The sequence below is a fragment of the Lotus japonicus genome, chromosome 6 (assembly GCF_012489685.1).
Source record: "Lotus japonicus ecotype B-129 chromosome 6, LjGifu_v1.2".
NCBI classification, from domain to species: domain Eukaryota; kingdom Viridiplantae; phylum Streptophyta; class Magnoliopsida; order Fabales; family Fabaceae; genus Lotus; species Lotus japonicus.
In genome coordinates this window covers 60,148,568-60,164,307 of record NC_080046.1, presented here as the reverse complement: position 1 = coordinate 60,164,307, position 15,740 = coordinate 60,148,568, and the positions used below count along the sequence as shown (strand labels likewise).

General features: G+C 33.2%; 1 protein-coding gene, 1 long non-coding RNA gene and 1 pseudogene across 9 annotated transcripts; 2 read left to right on the top strand and 1 right to left on the bottom strand.

Annotated features, from left to right (window-relative positions):
- The first annotated feature begins 1,119 nt into the window (after positions 1-1,119).
- Positions 1,120-1,877, top strand: LOC130725691 (60S ribosomal protein L7-4-like; annotated as a pseudogene).
- A 987-nt stretch (positions 1,878-2,864) lies between these two features.
- Positions 2,865-6,663, top strand: LOC130723470 (uncharacterized). Of its 7 annotated transcripts, XR_009014280.1 has the most exons (7): positions 2,866-3,046; positions 3,397-3,515; positions 4,045-4,135; positions 4,929-5,006; positions 5,246-5,266; positions 5,387-6,155; positions 6,290-6,663. It is a non-coding gene; the product is annotated as an uncharacterized LOC130723470 (long non-coding RNA). The 7 variants fall into 7 exon arrangements; XR_009014285.1 differs by lacking the exon at positions 5,246-5,266; XR_009014283.1 differs by having other exon boundaries at positions 5,246-5,964; positions 6,293-6,663.
- A 2,844-nt stretch (positions 6,664-9,507) lies between these two features.
- Positions 9,508-13,649, bottom strand: LOC130722571 (heterogeneous nuclear ribonucleoprotein 1-like). Of its 2 annotated transcripts, none has more exons than XM_057573336.1 (4): positions 13,460-13,649; positions 12,694-12,916; positions 10,533-11,739; positions 9,508-10,144 (listed from the first exon to the last, which is right to left on the bottom strand). In XM_057573336.1, exons 2-4 carry the CDS (start codon positions 12,913-12,915, stop codon positions 10,140-10,142), a joined length of 1,434 nt encoding a protein of 477 aa, XP_057429319.1. In that variant the 5' UTR covers position 12,916; positions 13,460-13,649; the 3' UTR covers positions 9,508-10,139. The 2 variants fall into 2 exon arrangements, with proteins under 2 accessions (XP_057429319.1, XP_057429318.1); XM_057573335.1 differs by having other exon boundaries at positions 9,508-10,047; positions 13,460-13,646.
- Positions 13,650-15,740: the final 2,091 nt, after the last annotated feature.

Genomic DNA, 15,740 nt, shown 5'->3' with positions numbered 1-15,740 from the left:
ATCCATGTTTCTGATCTATTTTTAATTTTAATGTAGCACTCAGGGCATGTACAACACTTAATTTTGGTAGTACATGCTGGATTAACTTCAGAATCAGATGCAGAGCCACTGAGTAGCTTACAAGGTTTTGAACCATCAGTGGGAATCTAATTTTACACCTCAAAAAATGATGGTCAGGTAAGAATGGTCTGTCTTTGGCTTAATTCGCTTCACCCTTAAATTGCTTCATTTACATTTTATAAATTTCTTTCTTTATTGCAGCAAGGTTTCTTAATGTTTGTTACTTTTCACCGATTGGAAAGGTTAACTTTTGTAGGATTCTAAATTTTCCCCCTTTTCTCTAAGGGATTTGGGTCACAAACTCTTCACAGGTTCACCATGGTTCATCTTGATCTGACCCTTTCTAGAATTTTGTATATTTGGTTCGGATAGTTTGCCTCGAACAATATTGATGTTTTTACCCATGTGAAGTTATCCTAGGAAGGATTCTTTTACTCAGTCACTGGCAACATGTAATTAGGAAATTGTTAATTTTACACGTTGCTTGAATCGAAACAAGGTCTTCTTCTCTTCCCTTCTTACAATTCTCATCTTCTCCTGCTACTATTTTATGTATTATTTCAGTTTCTCTTCTTCATTCGCCTGCTTCATTAATCAATGAATTATTAGCTTAGGAAACATAATTAGAATTCTCCTCTTTGGCCATGATAAGTTCGTGGCTCACAATTACATATATCTTTAAGAATTAAAAAAACCATAGTTTTTCCTCTTCTTCCATTAAAAATTGTATTGATATTTAATCATCACGACTTCTGTTTTGATTACTAAATTTAACCACTTAAACGAGAGTTACAGTTAGAAATAAAGCCACTTCTTATCATAAAATGAAGGTTTCACAGTTACAAAAATGATTTGTCATGAGTTATTATGCATTAAAGAGCCATGTTTGATGAAAGCAAACTAGGAATAGAGCCTTATGCAATTCAAGAGTAAGTTCTGAAGACCTTAAGAGCAGTTGAAGGTGAAATAATGGCAACATCAAGTGTACAAATTATTTTAGGTCTTAGTCAGTCAAGGGTCATTTATTCTAAGTAAGCTCTTTACTTTTATTGATCAAATTGTCTTGCAGGTAGGACACTGATCTACAACAGGACTAAGCTGTGCGTGAAGGAGTGCAATGAGCAGGAAAGGGAATTGATTCGATTGAAATGTGAGGCAAAGCTGAAAGGTTGATTTTATGCTGATCCTAATGCTAAGCTCTCTCTTATGTATTGTTCGCATCCTTGGTATTAATGTCATGCATCCTAAGACAAGGAGGATTTTGCAGCTATTGAGACTTAGATAGATTTTTAATGGTGTTTTTCTTAAAGTTAACAAATCAACAATGAAAATGTTGCATAATGCATAGTTGAGCCCAAATCTCAAGAGTTTAGGTATAGAAAGTTGAACCAACAGAGAGGATATGGAAGGTTGAACAAGTAGAGAATTGCTATGACTGATAACTTTGTTATTGAGGGGGGCTTGAGTGAGTATGGCATTATGAGACCTATTCCATGAGATCATGATTGGTGGGCCTCATTTTAAGGAGGCAAACAACCTTCCTTTGGCCATTTTAGCTCAAGGCTCCTTTGGCACTTCAAGAAGAAAAGAAACCACTATGTTGAAGGAGGTGATGCCGCAATCAGGGAGATTGAATTAAGAAGTAGTGATTAACTAGGGCTAATAAATATTTCGTAGTCTTTAGAACAACATCAAACAATTTCGTAGTTCAAATTTTTGAAATAGCACTTTTTTTGCTCTCAAAAATCATTTTGCGAAGATTGAATTTGGTTTTCATATTTTAAGTTTGTGTGATGACTGATGAGTTTTATTTGTTATTATATGTTTATGAGCATTAACAATATAAACATGAAAACTATTGGCTAAAATTTATTTATAAATAGTCAAAATCCAATGATGTAATGACAAATAATCATAAAATTAGAAGAAAAAAACTATGTTGAATGTGTTATATAATGAATAAAAAATAGCAATAGAAATTTCCATAACTAAAATAAGGATTAAAGGTTTGTGCATTGTCATTGTAATTTTTTGTCTATACAAATCTCCAATGGTTTTTGCCAAATTATGAATAAAAACAAAAGTTATGATAATGTTATTAAAATTAGTCTTAAAACTTCATACTATTTCCCCCATACTATTTCCGCCCCTTTTTTATTTCAAGAAAATCACCAGGGACGGGAAAAAACTTACAAATTCATGTTTTCTTATATTTTAAATTAGTTTTGTTCTTTTAATTCATAAATTATTTTTTAATAAACATAACAAAAATAACACAATTTTTTAACAAATCACATGATAAACAAAAATGAACATCACCGTGCATCGCACGGGTCACAATACTAGACAATAACTATAAGACCTTCGTTTGATTCTTAGATCGATTTAAATAAAATATTCTTAGATCTAAAATAAATTTAGTTCTCTTTTGTCTCAAAAGGTTAGCTCAAGTGATAAGAGGGGGTAAGAGCTGAGAGACAATTAGGGAGAGAAAGGTCTAGGTATCAATATCTTGGGGGTGTAATTTATCTTTCCGATGTAAAAAAAATCAATAAAATATCATTTAAAATATGCACAAATTTTTTGAAAAAAAACCACAAAGCTAAAAAATGAATATCCCCGTGCATCGCACGGGTCAAAAGTACTAGTAATCTATATAAAAGCAGAGTTTCTGCAGTCTTGAGGGTAAACCAGTCATTCAACAATTCATTGCACATCAAATTAATTTTTAACATGGGTATTTTAGTAAAGAAACACATTATTCTACAAAGATTAAATCTTGGCCGTTGATAAGTGTTGCAACGCTTCAGATCTGTTGTTCATCTTTCTTTCACCGTTTGCTCTTCTGAGTTTCTCATTTTGTTACCTCTTCTTCCCCCTTACCCTAGCAGCGCCGCTGCTCACATGGGAGAGAATTGAACTCGATAGAGGTTGCTGGGCGTGGCGATAGGAACACGGAGGCTGGGAAGCTCTGATCTTCAATCCGGTAAGAACAATCTTCTCCTCCCTTCTTACTTTTTTTTCCTACCTTCTTCTTTCAATCCCTCTTCTTCTATGCCTTCCTTTCGTTGCTCTGGAATTTTTCATTGTGGGATTTCATTCACGTTTTCGTTACAAATTTCTGATTAAAATGTATTTCTTTATTTGAACACAAAGGAATCGACCATAAGGGCTTTCATTTCCGTCCATCCATTTTCTATTCATTGCATTCTTCTCACCTTCAAGAAAACTATATGCATGCTTTATTAACTCTATGTCACTAGCACTTTTGCACTTCTACTTTTGTTCTTTGATTTGTTTTTGTTGATCTTACTAATGTAGTTTTTTTTTTCATAGAGACACATTGTGTACCAAAGAAAACATGAAGCCATGAAGGAACTCAGAGAGTTGACAGCAGAGCATCCATGGTGAAAGTGACTGTTCGGCTGTTCCCAATGTTTAATTTATTTTGTTAGGTTTGTGCCATATTTCTTTTTCATTCATGTTTTTTTGTATATAATCTCAGATTTCGTTCTAGCTGTTTTTCCTTCTTCGACATCAATATCTTCAAGAAGTAAACACACTTACATCAATTCTGACTGAAGGCTATGGATTCTAGAATTATGCAAATACTGCTCTTATTCTTTTTTATTATTGTGTGTCCATGGTGACCACGTGATTAGACTATTCGAAATGATCAAATGAACTTAAGTGGGGATCCATTTGAGGGGAAATTGTAATTTATAATGATAATAATTGGAATTGGAACCTATCAAATGTAGACATGTAAGACTATATGCATGCTATATTAACTCTTTGTGATTTGCACTTGGTTATACCTATTTTTGGTGTCCAAGGGGTTTCTCAGAAGACATGCTCATAGAAGATGAAATTTTAAGAGACAGAGTTCTCTGGTGTGGATTTCAAAGAGGACCAGGCTTCTCTCCTTTCTCCCCTCTCACCTGGCTTCTCTCCTCTTTTCATACCCTTTTCTTTCATTGGCAGATTTTATGGAAAGACTGAGGCACAAGCAGTGGTGCTTACATTGACTTGACTTATGGCCTTCAAAGAGGCGCAAGATCTTATGGATTTTAATGTGAGACTTTCAAACTCTGAAATTATGGATTCTGTTACTCATATTAGAACCTGTCGTTACTCTTTTACTTATGGCCTTCAAAGAGGCGCAAGATCTTATGGATTTTAATGTGAGACTTTCAAACTCTGAAATTATGGATTCTGTTACTCATATTAGAACCTGTCGTTACTCTTTTACTATGCCTTTGATTCTCCATTTATGAACCTGCCATTACTCCCTTATTCAAATTAAGACACTTTGAAAGAGTGATATAATGTCTTTCATTAGCCATGGTTGCACGCTATTCACCCTTTTTCCTGTTATTCATTTGTTCTTCTCAACCGTCCTTAGTATGTGATTTAGGGTCTCACCTTCTCTTTCATTTTAATTTTCCTTCAGAAGCTGCTCCCTTTGGTGTTTGGAATGACTTACTTCAACAAGCATAGCTTCTCTTTTCTGATTTTTCTCAGAAACAATAGAGGCACAAAAAATCCTTAAATATTAATAAAATTTAGATGAAATTGATAATATTCTCGATTGTGTTATGAAAGCTAGCAATTTGATTATATGAGAGACCGGAGTGTGTTGAAGTATACACAAATGAGAGATCAACCACAGAGAACAGTGTGAAAAAAAATTAGTATAATATTGTGCAGTTAATGCGAAGAGTGGCATAATACAACTACACTATAACTAATATTAGTAAATGTGTGATTTGCACTCATGCATCTAGGATTCTAGGAAGATTGGATAGAAAAATGGAAAGGAACATAATGTGATTTTCTCACAAATGCTTTGTGTATTGCTTTTGCAGGGGACAAATATGGATTGCAGAGTTTGGGGATTAGAAGAGCATTTCGACGTAGAAATGGTCCTCCTGAATCAATTGACGGTAATCAAATTTTTTATAGACTCTTATCCAAATATCATGTTGGCAAATGCTATATCTTCCAAAATCTCTTTCCTCCACCGTAACAAGGCAGATGCTTAATCGCTTATAATTGCTTCTGACTTTTTATGGTGCAAAGAGAGTGAAGACATCTTTCTTTGAGCACAATAGGATTTTGTAGTTTGATTCATAAGATAACATGTGTTCGTTTCGTTCTTTGTTTTGTCATCACATTTGCCTAGCATCTACCTCCTCTTCACTAGGTAATCTCTCTCAGCCAGGCCTTTTGTTCATTGCTTCTCATAATATTTCTCATTTCGGTGGGTCACTAATCTGTTTTTTCGTCATTTTTGTTTTTTATTTACTTTTGGTTTTCATGGTAGAAAATTGTGGAGTTCCATTGCTCGCATGCTGCACACTTTGAAATGGAGTTTGGGTGCTCAAAATGTGAGAGGGATAAACTTTGCTTCCCATAGTACCATTAAGAAAGCGTGATTCTTTTGCAAGCAATTTCTTAGTAGAATAATTATGACTTATGAGTCATTCCTTCATTTGTTTCTTCTTTTCTACGGCCAGAGAAATAATCAAGGTATTTCTTGGAAAAGAACAGCAAATTGAATTTCATCTTACTCTGCTGCTATTCTTCATTAGACTCACCCCATAAACTGAACAACAACCCACATACAAACCATGCAAAACTTATAGAAAGTGTAGTGTATGCAATATGCTTATTGAACCTGATAACTTTCTAAAGCATGACTGACGACTTACCTTTGAAAGGTTTTTCTTTTATTTTCTTCCAATTTGTTTTTCTCACTTCTTTCTTCTCCATGTTTGTGATCAAAGGAGAGGGTAATTTGAGATTTTGTGCATGCATGGAAGTGTAAGATTCGTTTAATTGTTTGTTTTTATTAAGGAATTAAAGGTCATTGAAAGAGTGAAGAGGAAGAGCCGTATACAGGTTGTGCTTTTCTCAAGTATTTTCCCTTAATTTACTTTGGATCTGTTTATCTCTTTGAGTTAAATTTCTTTAGTGGTCTATCAAATCGTTTAGATCTTTTTGTTTGGTGTTCTCTGTTCTTTATTTTCCAACTTTCTTTCTTGGACATGTATATTTGATCTGCAAATAATGTATGGAAATCTCTTACACAGGTAATTTCATGACATGTTTTATGTTTACAGTTTAATGTCAACAGACATCTAATCTTTTTTTGGTTGTTATATTTTCCAAAATTATAATAAATTTCTTTTTCTTTTGTTTGTCTGATGGTGTTTAAAATTTATAGCAGAGTTAATGTTGAGGAATCAGGAGCAGGAACAATTGACAACAAAGCAAGCTCGCATTGCATCACTGATGCCTGAAAAGCAGGACTTGGGAGAGAATCGTTGCATCTTGGATGATGCTTACAATTTGTTCCATTATTAATTGCACACAACTTTGAATGGTGTCGATACTCACGGCAATTATGCAGCTGAATTAATAGAGCCATTAGTATATCATGGAAATTGAAATTGAAACTGTTGTTAGAACAATAATAATGCAGTTTGGGATTTGAGGTTGCTAGAGATTATTGGACTGTTAAACATTTTGGGTGAAATGTTCCCACTATCTCTTTTCCCCGCTATTGAATCAAATTGAATCCAATAATTATTATTATTTTTTTGACGGGCAATAATCATTTTTATTAATATCAAAGGTTTCATTAATAAAGTTTCCGATGTACCAAATAGGTTTCATTAATATCAAAGGTTTCATAAAGTTTCCGATGTACCAAAACATTCAGTACTAGAAAAATTTATAAATTTATGATTTATTATCAAAAATAAATTTTATTCTTTTAATCCGTAAAATATCTTTTAAAAAATAACACATTTTAAAAAAATCACACAAAACAAAAATAAATATCCCCGTGCATCGCACGGGTAAAAAGTACTAGTTTAATTCATATGAGTTATGAAATTTCATAGGAAAAAAATTCCATTAAAACTTAGATAATTCCATGACACATTATTACTTTAAATTTGTTGAAACATTATCAAGTAATAATTAATATTAACAATAAAATTTAAAAGTTAAAGACCATTCAATAAAAAAACCTTCACTATCCATTTCCCTTTGAACTTCCTCCATTAATATTAATTGGTCTATAGTTTTCTATTATTAACCTCAAAACTATTTTAATTGAATTTATTATTATTTAATTCATATGAGTTATAGAATGTCATAGGATAAACTTAATATTAAATATGATATTGTACCAAAAAAAATATTAAATATGATATCACTAAGAAAATATATACATAATAGATACTAAAATAAAAATCAAAAACATGTGATGCAAAAAAAACCTCCCCTTAAACTTCATTCATTAATGTTATTCTATACTAGCTTTCTACTGCTAACCTCAAAATTATTTTAAATGAGTTTATTATGATTTAATATTAAATAAGATCTTACAGAAAAATACTACTTCTATCTGTAACGTACAATAAAATTGTTATATCAAAAGAAAAATTCAAAGCATCAATTAGATAAATAAGGACAAACAACACAAATAAAAAAAACAAACACACTCATAAAAAAAAGTACGACAAAAAAAACAATTAAAAACATAAATTAACACTTCGATAAAAAAAACATAATTATCGCAAGTAATATTATTTTTTCTCCTTTTCATACGAATAAATCATAAAAAAAACCATAAGAAAACACAATAGAAAATAAAAATGAATGACCCGTGCATACTTGCATTAAGCAATAAATAACTGACCATGATATGTGTTTCATTCTTTTGGGTGAAGATCCCCAACTTATAACAAAGCCTTCTTAAGAGAGTGCTCATAATTATCCAATCAATGTTAAATCCTAAGGCCTAAAAATATTTCTACTATTTTAATGTTTGAAAGAATATAAATGGACAAGTGTACACAATACACATCAGTGAAAATGACGAGTAAGTAATTAAATTAGACTTGAATGTGTTATCGTGCTATTCTCTTGAGCTAACTTTATTTTATGATGTAAATGGGTACGAGTGGACATGGGTAGTATATACACACCACCCGCTCTGCAGTAAAAATTTACACTCGTACCCGCTCCGTACCCACATGGATATCCATTAAGTGGGTTTTAACAGGATTTTAAAATATCCGTGGATATCCATGGGCACCCGACATCCATTAATATATATGGATTCACATATATTTTTTAAACGAAAATAATATTAAAAAAAATTTAAAATTGGATTTTACACTTATCAATGTGTATAGGAAAATACTTCTTTTCTACCTCTTTTTTGGGTATAAGGGCTACTTTTTAGCATTACTATTATACAAGTTTACTTGAAGGAAAACTATAATTCAAACATAAATTCATTAGATATTAGATTCTTTTTACAGATAAATATTAGACTTAATATACATCTCTTGCTAGATTACATATATATATATATGTAAATAAAAGATATTTTAATATTTTATATATCGGGTGGGTATTCATGAGTATGGATACATCAATATCTGTACCCGCCCCATTAATAAATGGATAATGGAAATATCCATTAAATAAATCTGTGGATATCAGTGGATGCAGGTAACTTTACCCATAACAGGTTTTTATCCGTGGGCATACACGGGTGTGAGTAATTTTGACATCCCTATAAGTATTTTCCAATATGTTAGTTAAATATAAGTGAGGAGTTGGTTTTTTTTTTTGGTTATTAGATTAAATTCATATAAATGTATAAATTATTCAATATTAAATATATATGATTTACTGATTTAGTTTGGATGATGTTTCTTGGGGGGTAATCACTTTCCAATAAAACCATAACAACAGATTCTTTCCCCACTATATGCGTATGTGACATGATCAAATAAATTGGACAAGTATTTATCAAAAACAAACACCACTTAATTAGTACATATACCATTGATGTTGGAAGTTCTTCACTATATGTTGAAGTCATCATTTCTTTTCATGTGTTGGATGTTGCATGCTTGATGTTTATACATGGTGGAATCACTTTAATGTTTATATAAGAACAAACTCAAGTTTTGTTTATAGAAAAATACCATCTTGAACAAATTCCAAACACACACTAAGAGGAAAGGAATAGTTACACTAACAAGTAACAAGGTTAGTGTGCATCATCTCCAACAAAAAATCCAATCTATCTTTCTCAAGCCAAACTCTATCAAGATTAATGGTTCAAAAAACAACACACATCACACACAAGTATTCAAATCCAACGATCTAAATTCAGATGGAGAGGCATGGGGAGGGTTTTGACCTAAGAGGACCAAAATTTATGCTAAATAAAGCTCCTTTTTATTTGAAAATGGTACTTATGATGTTTAGAGAGACTTTACATATGATCTGTATAAACAATAAATAAATCATGAATAACTCCCTGAGAGAAAGGAAGGTTTGTTATAGTAGGAAATCTATCATGCACAATTCCCAAATGAAGCTTACACGCCAACAAGTAAAAAAACACAAATGTGTTCCATAGACGAATCAGCTATTATTTTAAAGAAACTAGATGAACATCCCATGACAATATCATGGAGAAATTAACCATGTATTTTTACAGTTTCTGAAAAATCAAAACACTGAACAGGAGATAATAAAAAGATTCTGGCCCACACTGGCAACATGGTTCAAGTGTCCAAAACAGAATAACAAAAAGAAATGTAGGAGAAGTCTTGTTTTGTGTATTACTCTATAGTGGGAGGTGTGCATCAAATGACATTGCTGACTAACTCCATAACCTGATTACAAGTCTCAAAAACCTGAAAGAAAGAAAAACCTATATTTCACTCAAGCACAATCCTTATATTAAAGCCCTTGTAAGTGTTCTGTATTCGCAGGTTATTCAACACAGCCAAACCTACTGGCTCTAATGAAATATTAGAAGCATTCAAGTATCTCGAAACAAGAAGATTCAAGCTTTCCACATTCATTCACCTTCTGCACCAGAAATACCTCACTGAAACTGTCGGAGCATCCACAGCATAACATAACCTTCCTAAGCAGCAATTCCTGAAGCAAAACATGTTCAAAGGCACATTAGTACATGACAAGCTTTGAATTGCCGTACTTTCTGATTCAAGTAAGTCATATCTCTTAGTTTATCACCCTGCACTTGGAAAGTTTAAGATCAGGAACTTATAGAAGCACATGTTCAAACAAACATATTCAAACTATAATGATAGCATGGTTAAAATCTCTTCACATAACCAGCATTTTTGAAACATGTCCTAATTAAATTAGTTACTTCACTAGGGAATACACACATATAGACACACATTTTGTGTAGGGTGATAAACAAAGATTTTGGAGGACACAGCCACAATCAGCATAACATAAAACAAAGAATATGGAGCTTTAGTAATCTTTACTGGTTTTAGCCTTAATCAAATTTAAACTCTAAACATGAAACAAACTAGCTATGACAAGGTATGTACAGAAGCTTAGCCGATGGATATTACTTTTTTTTTCAATTTCAAAAAAGAAAGGCATTTTACCTCTATTTGATTGTCTACTAGCAACAGCATAAGCGCCGATGTGACCTCCCGAGCCTTTGCTCATTAAATCTGAAACAGCATTTTCAAAACCCAAACCAAGACTGCCAGAATCGTCTAGTTCTGAAGCTGATGACCTCCAAGTCTGGTCACGATAAAATGGCCCAGCTTCATAAGTATCTTTGAATGCCTCATCATAATTTCCATTTGATAAAGTATACAATGGAGCTGATGCAACAGTGCTTTCACTGCTTCTTCCATAATCTACTGTTTTTGACCCTAAAATCACATCTCCGGACCTATAACTAAGACTTCCCTTACCATATCCAGAGCCAATAGTTCCAGCTTGATTATTACCAAGGGAGGAACTCCAAAGTGATCCAATACCACCAAGAGAACCCATGCTTGAATTTTCACTTCCATAACCAACAAAAGCATTAGAGGTTGCAGGGTTAGTAGCACCATAAAGATTCCCATTCCCCCACAAATTTTGATTTATTGAACTTGAACTTATGGTTGCATTGTTGCCAATGCTTGAACCAGCATACCCCATGGCATTATTGTACCTGCTCGGACTTCCATTGTATGAAGAGTTCAGCGCCCGTCCTATGACGAAGTTAGATGTAAAGTTTGCACTTTCATTTTGGCTCAATGGTAGCTCAAAGTTGAGTTCTGACCCATAATTAGGACTCAAAAGAGGATATCCGCTACGACCAACAGTAACCGGACTCAACCGACCATCTATTCTAAGTCCATGGCCTCCAACCATGCCTGGATTATATCCCTGAGTGAAACCATTAGCAAAGCTACCAACTCTACTCATAGCATAACTATATCCACCTAACTGGCCTCTACTTGGACTTGGAGATAATTCCTTGGGAACAGCTCTCTTAACCTCAACCATTTTACCATTCAGTTCATGAAAAGTTTTGTACAGAACTTTCTCAACTCCTTCCTCAGAATCAAAGGTTATGAATCCAAAACCTCTAGGCCTTTGTGTGTTATGGTCATACATCACGACAACATCTGTAATTGTTCCAAACTGATCAAAGTAGTTCTTAAAATCACTCTCAGTAATTGTGGATGGTAGACCTCCAACAAATATCTTCTTTGTGCGGACAGGAGAAGGAACTGGCGACCCATGACTGCTGCTGTTGCTTCTGCTCAGAACATTCTGATCATCTCTAGGGACAGCCTTTTTTGCTTCCACCTGCATGTCGAATTCATGACAATAAAACTCAATTTAACATCTTAGTCTGAATTATAAATAAGCAGGCCACTATAAAAACTAATAGAATCTATGAGAAAGAACGATTGCTGGTCAGGATTTCAAGTAAATGAATGTGTTAGGGAGACTGCAAATTATATACTTAGAGATTAGATCACAATTTGGACTAATAGGAAATAGAGACTAAATTGTATCGTCCTTTCCATGTTTCTTCTTCATATTAATCCCTAGTTCCCTACCCCCCAAAAAAAGAAGCTTACAGGCCCACTTCAGTTTTACTTTACTTGTCATTGTTGAGCTTTTGATATGAAGGACAATGGATAGAAAAAACTCTCTGTCTGCTTTAGTCAAATCTATTAGTCCAAATTTATGTTATTGTGCTCTACAGACTACCATATTTTTCTTCCCACTGATATCATGATTCATGCCAACTACCATTTGTCATTGCCTCAATGATTCAAAACATATAAACTTGTATCACCATAAATCAGTGTTATCAAATAGCGGCTATAGCGTAGCGGATTTTTGGCTAATCGCGACGCCGCTATTAGCCCGCTATTCACCGCCAAATAGCAGCCGAAATAGCGGATTTTTGCCTCACCAAGATGGTCCGCAATCGCGATTTGACAACACTGCCATGAATATGCTACATTGAATCCGATTCAAATATATAATGCTCAATTTCATGCAAGCAAACCAAAACTTTGAAAACTAATCAAATTTATGCCTCTCCAAATCAGTATTGTATCATCAAATACAGAAAAGTTCATCTGAATCTTCAAGTGAAATAATAAATTCACTTGTTTCAATCTTTCTTATTGAGGGACAGCACATCCCGATTCACTTTGTCACAATAGAAAGCAATACAACACTGAGGATTTAGCATGGATGTCTCTAAATAAACATAAATATATAAACAAAGAAGGACAAACTTACAGTTCTACCATCAATGACATGCTTTTCCATAACAACTCGCTCAGCAACAGAAGGATCGGCAAAAACAACAAATCCAAAACCACGGGCACGCCCCGTGGTGCGATCCTTCATTATCACAGCTTCAACCACATCTCCAAAGTTCTGGAAATACTGTCTGAGTCGTTCTTCATTTGTGTCCCAGGAAATCCCACCAATGAAAAGCTTGCCAGGGTCCATTTCCATCCTGCACCACACCCCACAAATTCAACAATCACTTCTAATTCTAACAACAACTCACACCCATAAAATAAATCATCCAAATGCATAATTCTACTCCAACAAGTCAACAACCATCGAATCACATGCCAAAAGTAGGAACAACAAAAGAAACATATTGGAACAATCGGATCCAATCATCAACTCATACAAAATTACAAATTACAATCTCCGTACAAACAAAAAACCTCGTACTCGTTTCCTAGCTGGCAAAACAACAATCATCAAACACATAACATCGTAATGCTGATTGAAACCCGGATGAAAAAAACATGCAGAAAACTGAATCTACGTTTTTTTGGGAAAATTTTACAAAAAAACACGATGATATTCCATTCGTCAAACAAGAGTCAACAATCCTAGTAATAACCATAGAAGCTTTGATGAATGAATCAAAAACGGATCGACCCACAATCTAAAATTACAAAAAGAATCAAACTTTAACATGTTCAACATGAACAAATCACAAAAACGATATGCGATGATGAATGATGAAAAAAAAAAGCATTACCAAATGAAGACAACCCAGATGAAGAAATTGATGAAATCTAAGATCTGAGAGAAGGCATAATAGGGAGAGAGGGCGAGAGGCCCTCTTGTTGTTGTGGTTTTTGTGTTACAAATGAAATGCGATTGAATTGATTCAAGCAGATAAATATATATAATGAATGTGGCAACCGTGTATCACACAGAGCAAGAGATATGTATGGAAAATAAATAGAATCAATTTTCTTCATGGTTTATATACATACATTTTTATGTATTTATTAAATATATTATTTTATTATATATATATAGAGAGAGACTTGTTGTCTATCTATCCTCTTGTGTGAGAAAGAAAGCTATATACCAAAGGAGAGAAGATGGTGACTGCTTGTTGGCCTTTTTCCTAGTTTTTGTTTTTGAGGAGATAAAAAAGTAAAATATTTTTCTCTTTTCTTTTGAGAAAATATAAGATTGATTTTGCTCACCCTATTGTTTAGGGATTGATTCTCCATTGACTCCTTGAGAAAGAATTAGCAAAACAATTTAAAAAATAAAAAAATAATATATATTTAGACTTCAAATTTTTTACATTTTAGGACTCGGTTCTCGACTCTTCTGAATATAAAAAACTCATTAATCAATCTTTTACTTACTATTTACTTCGTTGACCGTGAAACGGAGGTTTGTCTCACAAAATTAGCTGTGGGCAGGGACGAAACTAGGAAAATGAATAAGTGGGTGAAAATTTAACACATGAAACAAATTTAATAATCTGTTTTTAGTTACGTTTGGAAAATAAATTAACAATCTTTAATTAAAATAGTTAGTATTAACGCGGCAAAAAAAAATAACATTTAAACATCATTTTATAATATAAATTAATTTATTTTTTTAAGGCTACTACTCATTTTTACTATGGTTGAGACAGAACGTCCCTTACGCTCGATATTTTGGTTAAGAAAAAAAAGTAAATAATACTTGCTTTCCTCTTTCATTCTCACTCTCCCTCCTCCTTTTTATTGGCAATGATGCTAAAATGAGGTAATATTGGATTGGAAACAAACAGAGATTCTACTACCGTTGCTTGAGGCCAAAGAAACCAAAAAATATATGAATTAGATTTAGATGGTGATTTGATATACTATATGATATGAGGAACAAATTATAAATTGGATCATTTTTGGGAAATTCCGTGAATTTCGAGGTGAACCGGCAAAATCAAGCAACGAGGTGGAATGGGCACATATATTCATATAAATTTTTTTGAGTAGTTGCACTGAAAAACACCTTTTTATCAACTTTTAAATAAAAAATTAAAAATAAACAGAGGGTTATGTGCCAATGACAGAAGGGATCGCTTGTGTATCCACTCATCCGAAGAATACAACAGGTAGAATAGAAGAAGCAAAACACATACATTTGTGTATAATGCATGTGCATAACCTTATTACTTTACATATTGATGACAACACCCTCTAGCTAAGACCCTTCTTATTTTTTGTTTTTTTCTTTACTTTTATCCATTGACTATATAGTTTATTAAGAATATCTATCTCTAATCTCATAACAAATTAAAGGTCAGATTTAAGAAAATGAATGCCAATTGGAGAAAATGTACATATGCTAGAGTGCAACATGGCACATGGGTATAATAATATGCCTTAACCATTTCACTCGATCTTGTTAAAATAAAATGATGTCTTTTCTAACAACAAAAGGGAAAGAATTACAAGTTGTTGGAATTTGAAGAAAAAAGGAAAATTTGAAATAATTAGTCTAAAAATGTATGCAGTAAATATTTAAAAGTAAAAAAGATACAATTTTAATATAAAAATTCAAAGATAATCAGTTCTTGGACAATCTTGCATGCTTGGTCCGTTGCTTGGAATCAGGGTTGGTATCCAATGAATTGTCAATCGGACTCCATGGACGCGGTGAAGTTAGTGCATTTTGTGTCTGTTGCGAGTCATTTTTATGCTTCTCTGACTTGAGGTACATTAAAGAGCTCTTGAGACTTGAGTAGACACTGGAATGTGGTGCTCTGACAAGAGAGGATAATGTGTGCGGACTTCTTGGCAAAGTATGATGTTCTTCAGGATGAAGCTTTCAAGTTTGTGGAGCAACTATTGAAAAGCACGAGTTTGCTTATTTTGGCTGATGCTTCGGGCGTCACCTCTTAGAGGTCTTAGCCTAACCATTATTTCGCTTTTATTTATGAGTTGTACCAAAATAAAGATAGTTAAGTCTAAGAGGTTAAAAATTTAAAATATATTTTTGGAAATACTATAACACTCACTTTAACATGC

Coding starts and splice junctions, on each gene's coding strand:
- LOC130722571 (XM_057573335.1), bottom strand. CDS start 12,915: ATGGAAATGGACCCTGGCAAGCTTTTCATTGGTGGGATTTCCTGGGAC. Junction 11,740..12,693: donor ATGTCATTGATGGTAGAACT/GTAAGTTTGTCC, acceptor TTCGACATGCAG/GTGGAAGCAAAAAAGGCTGT.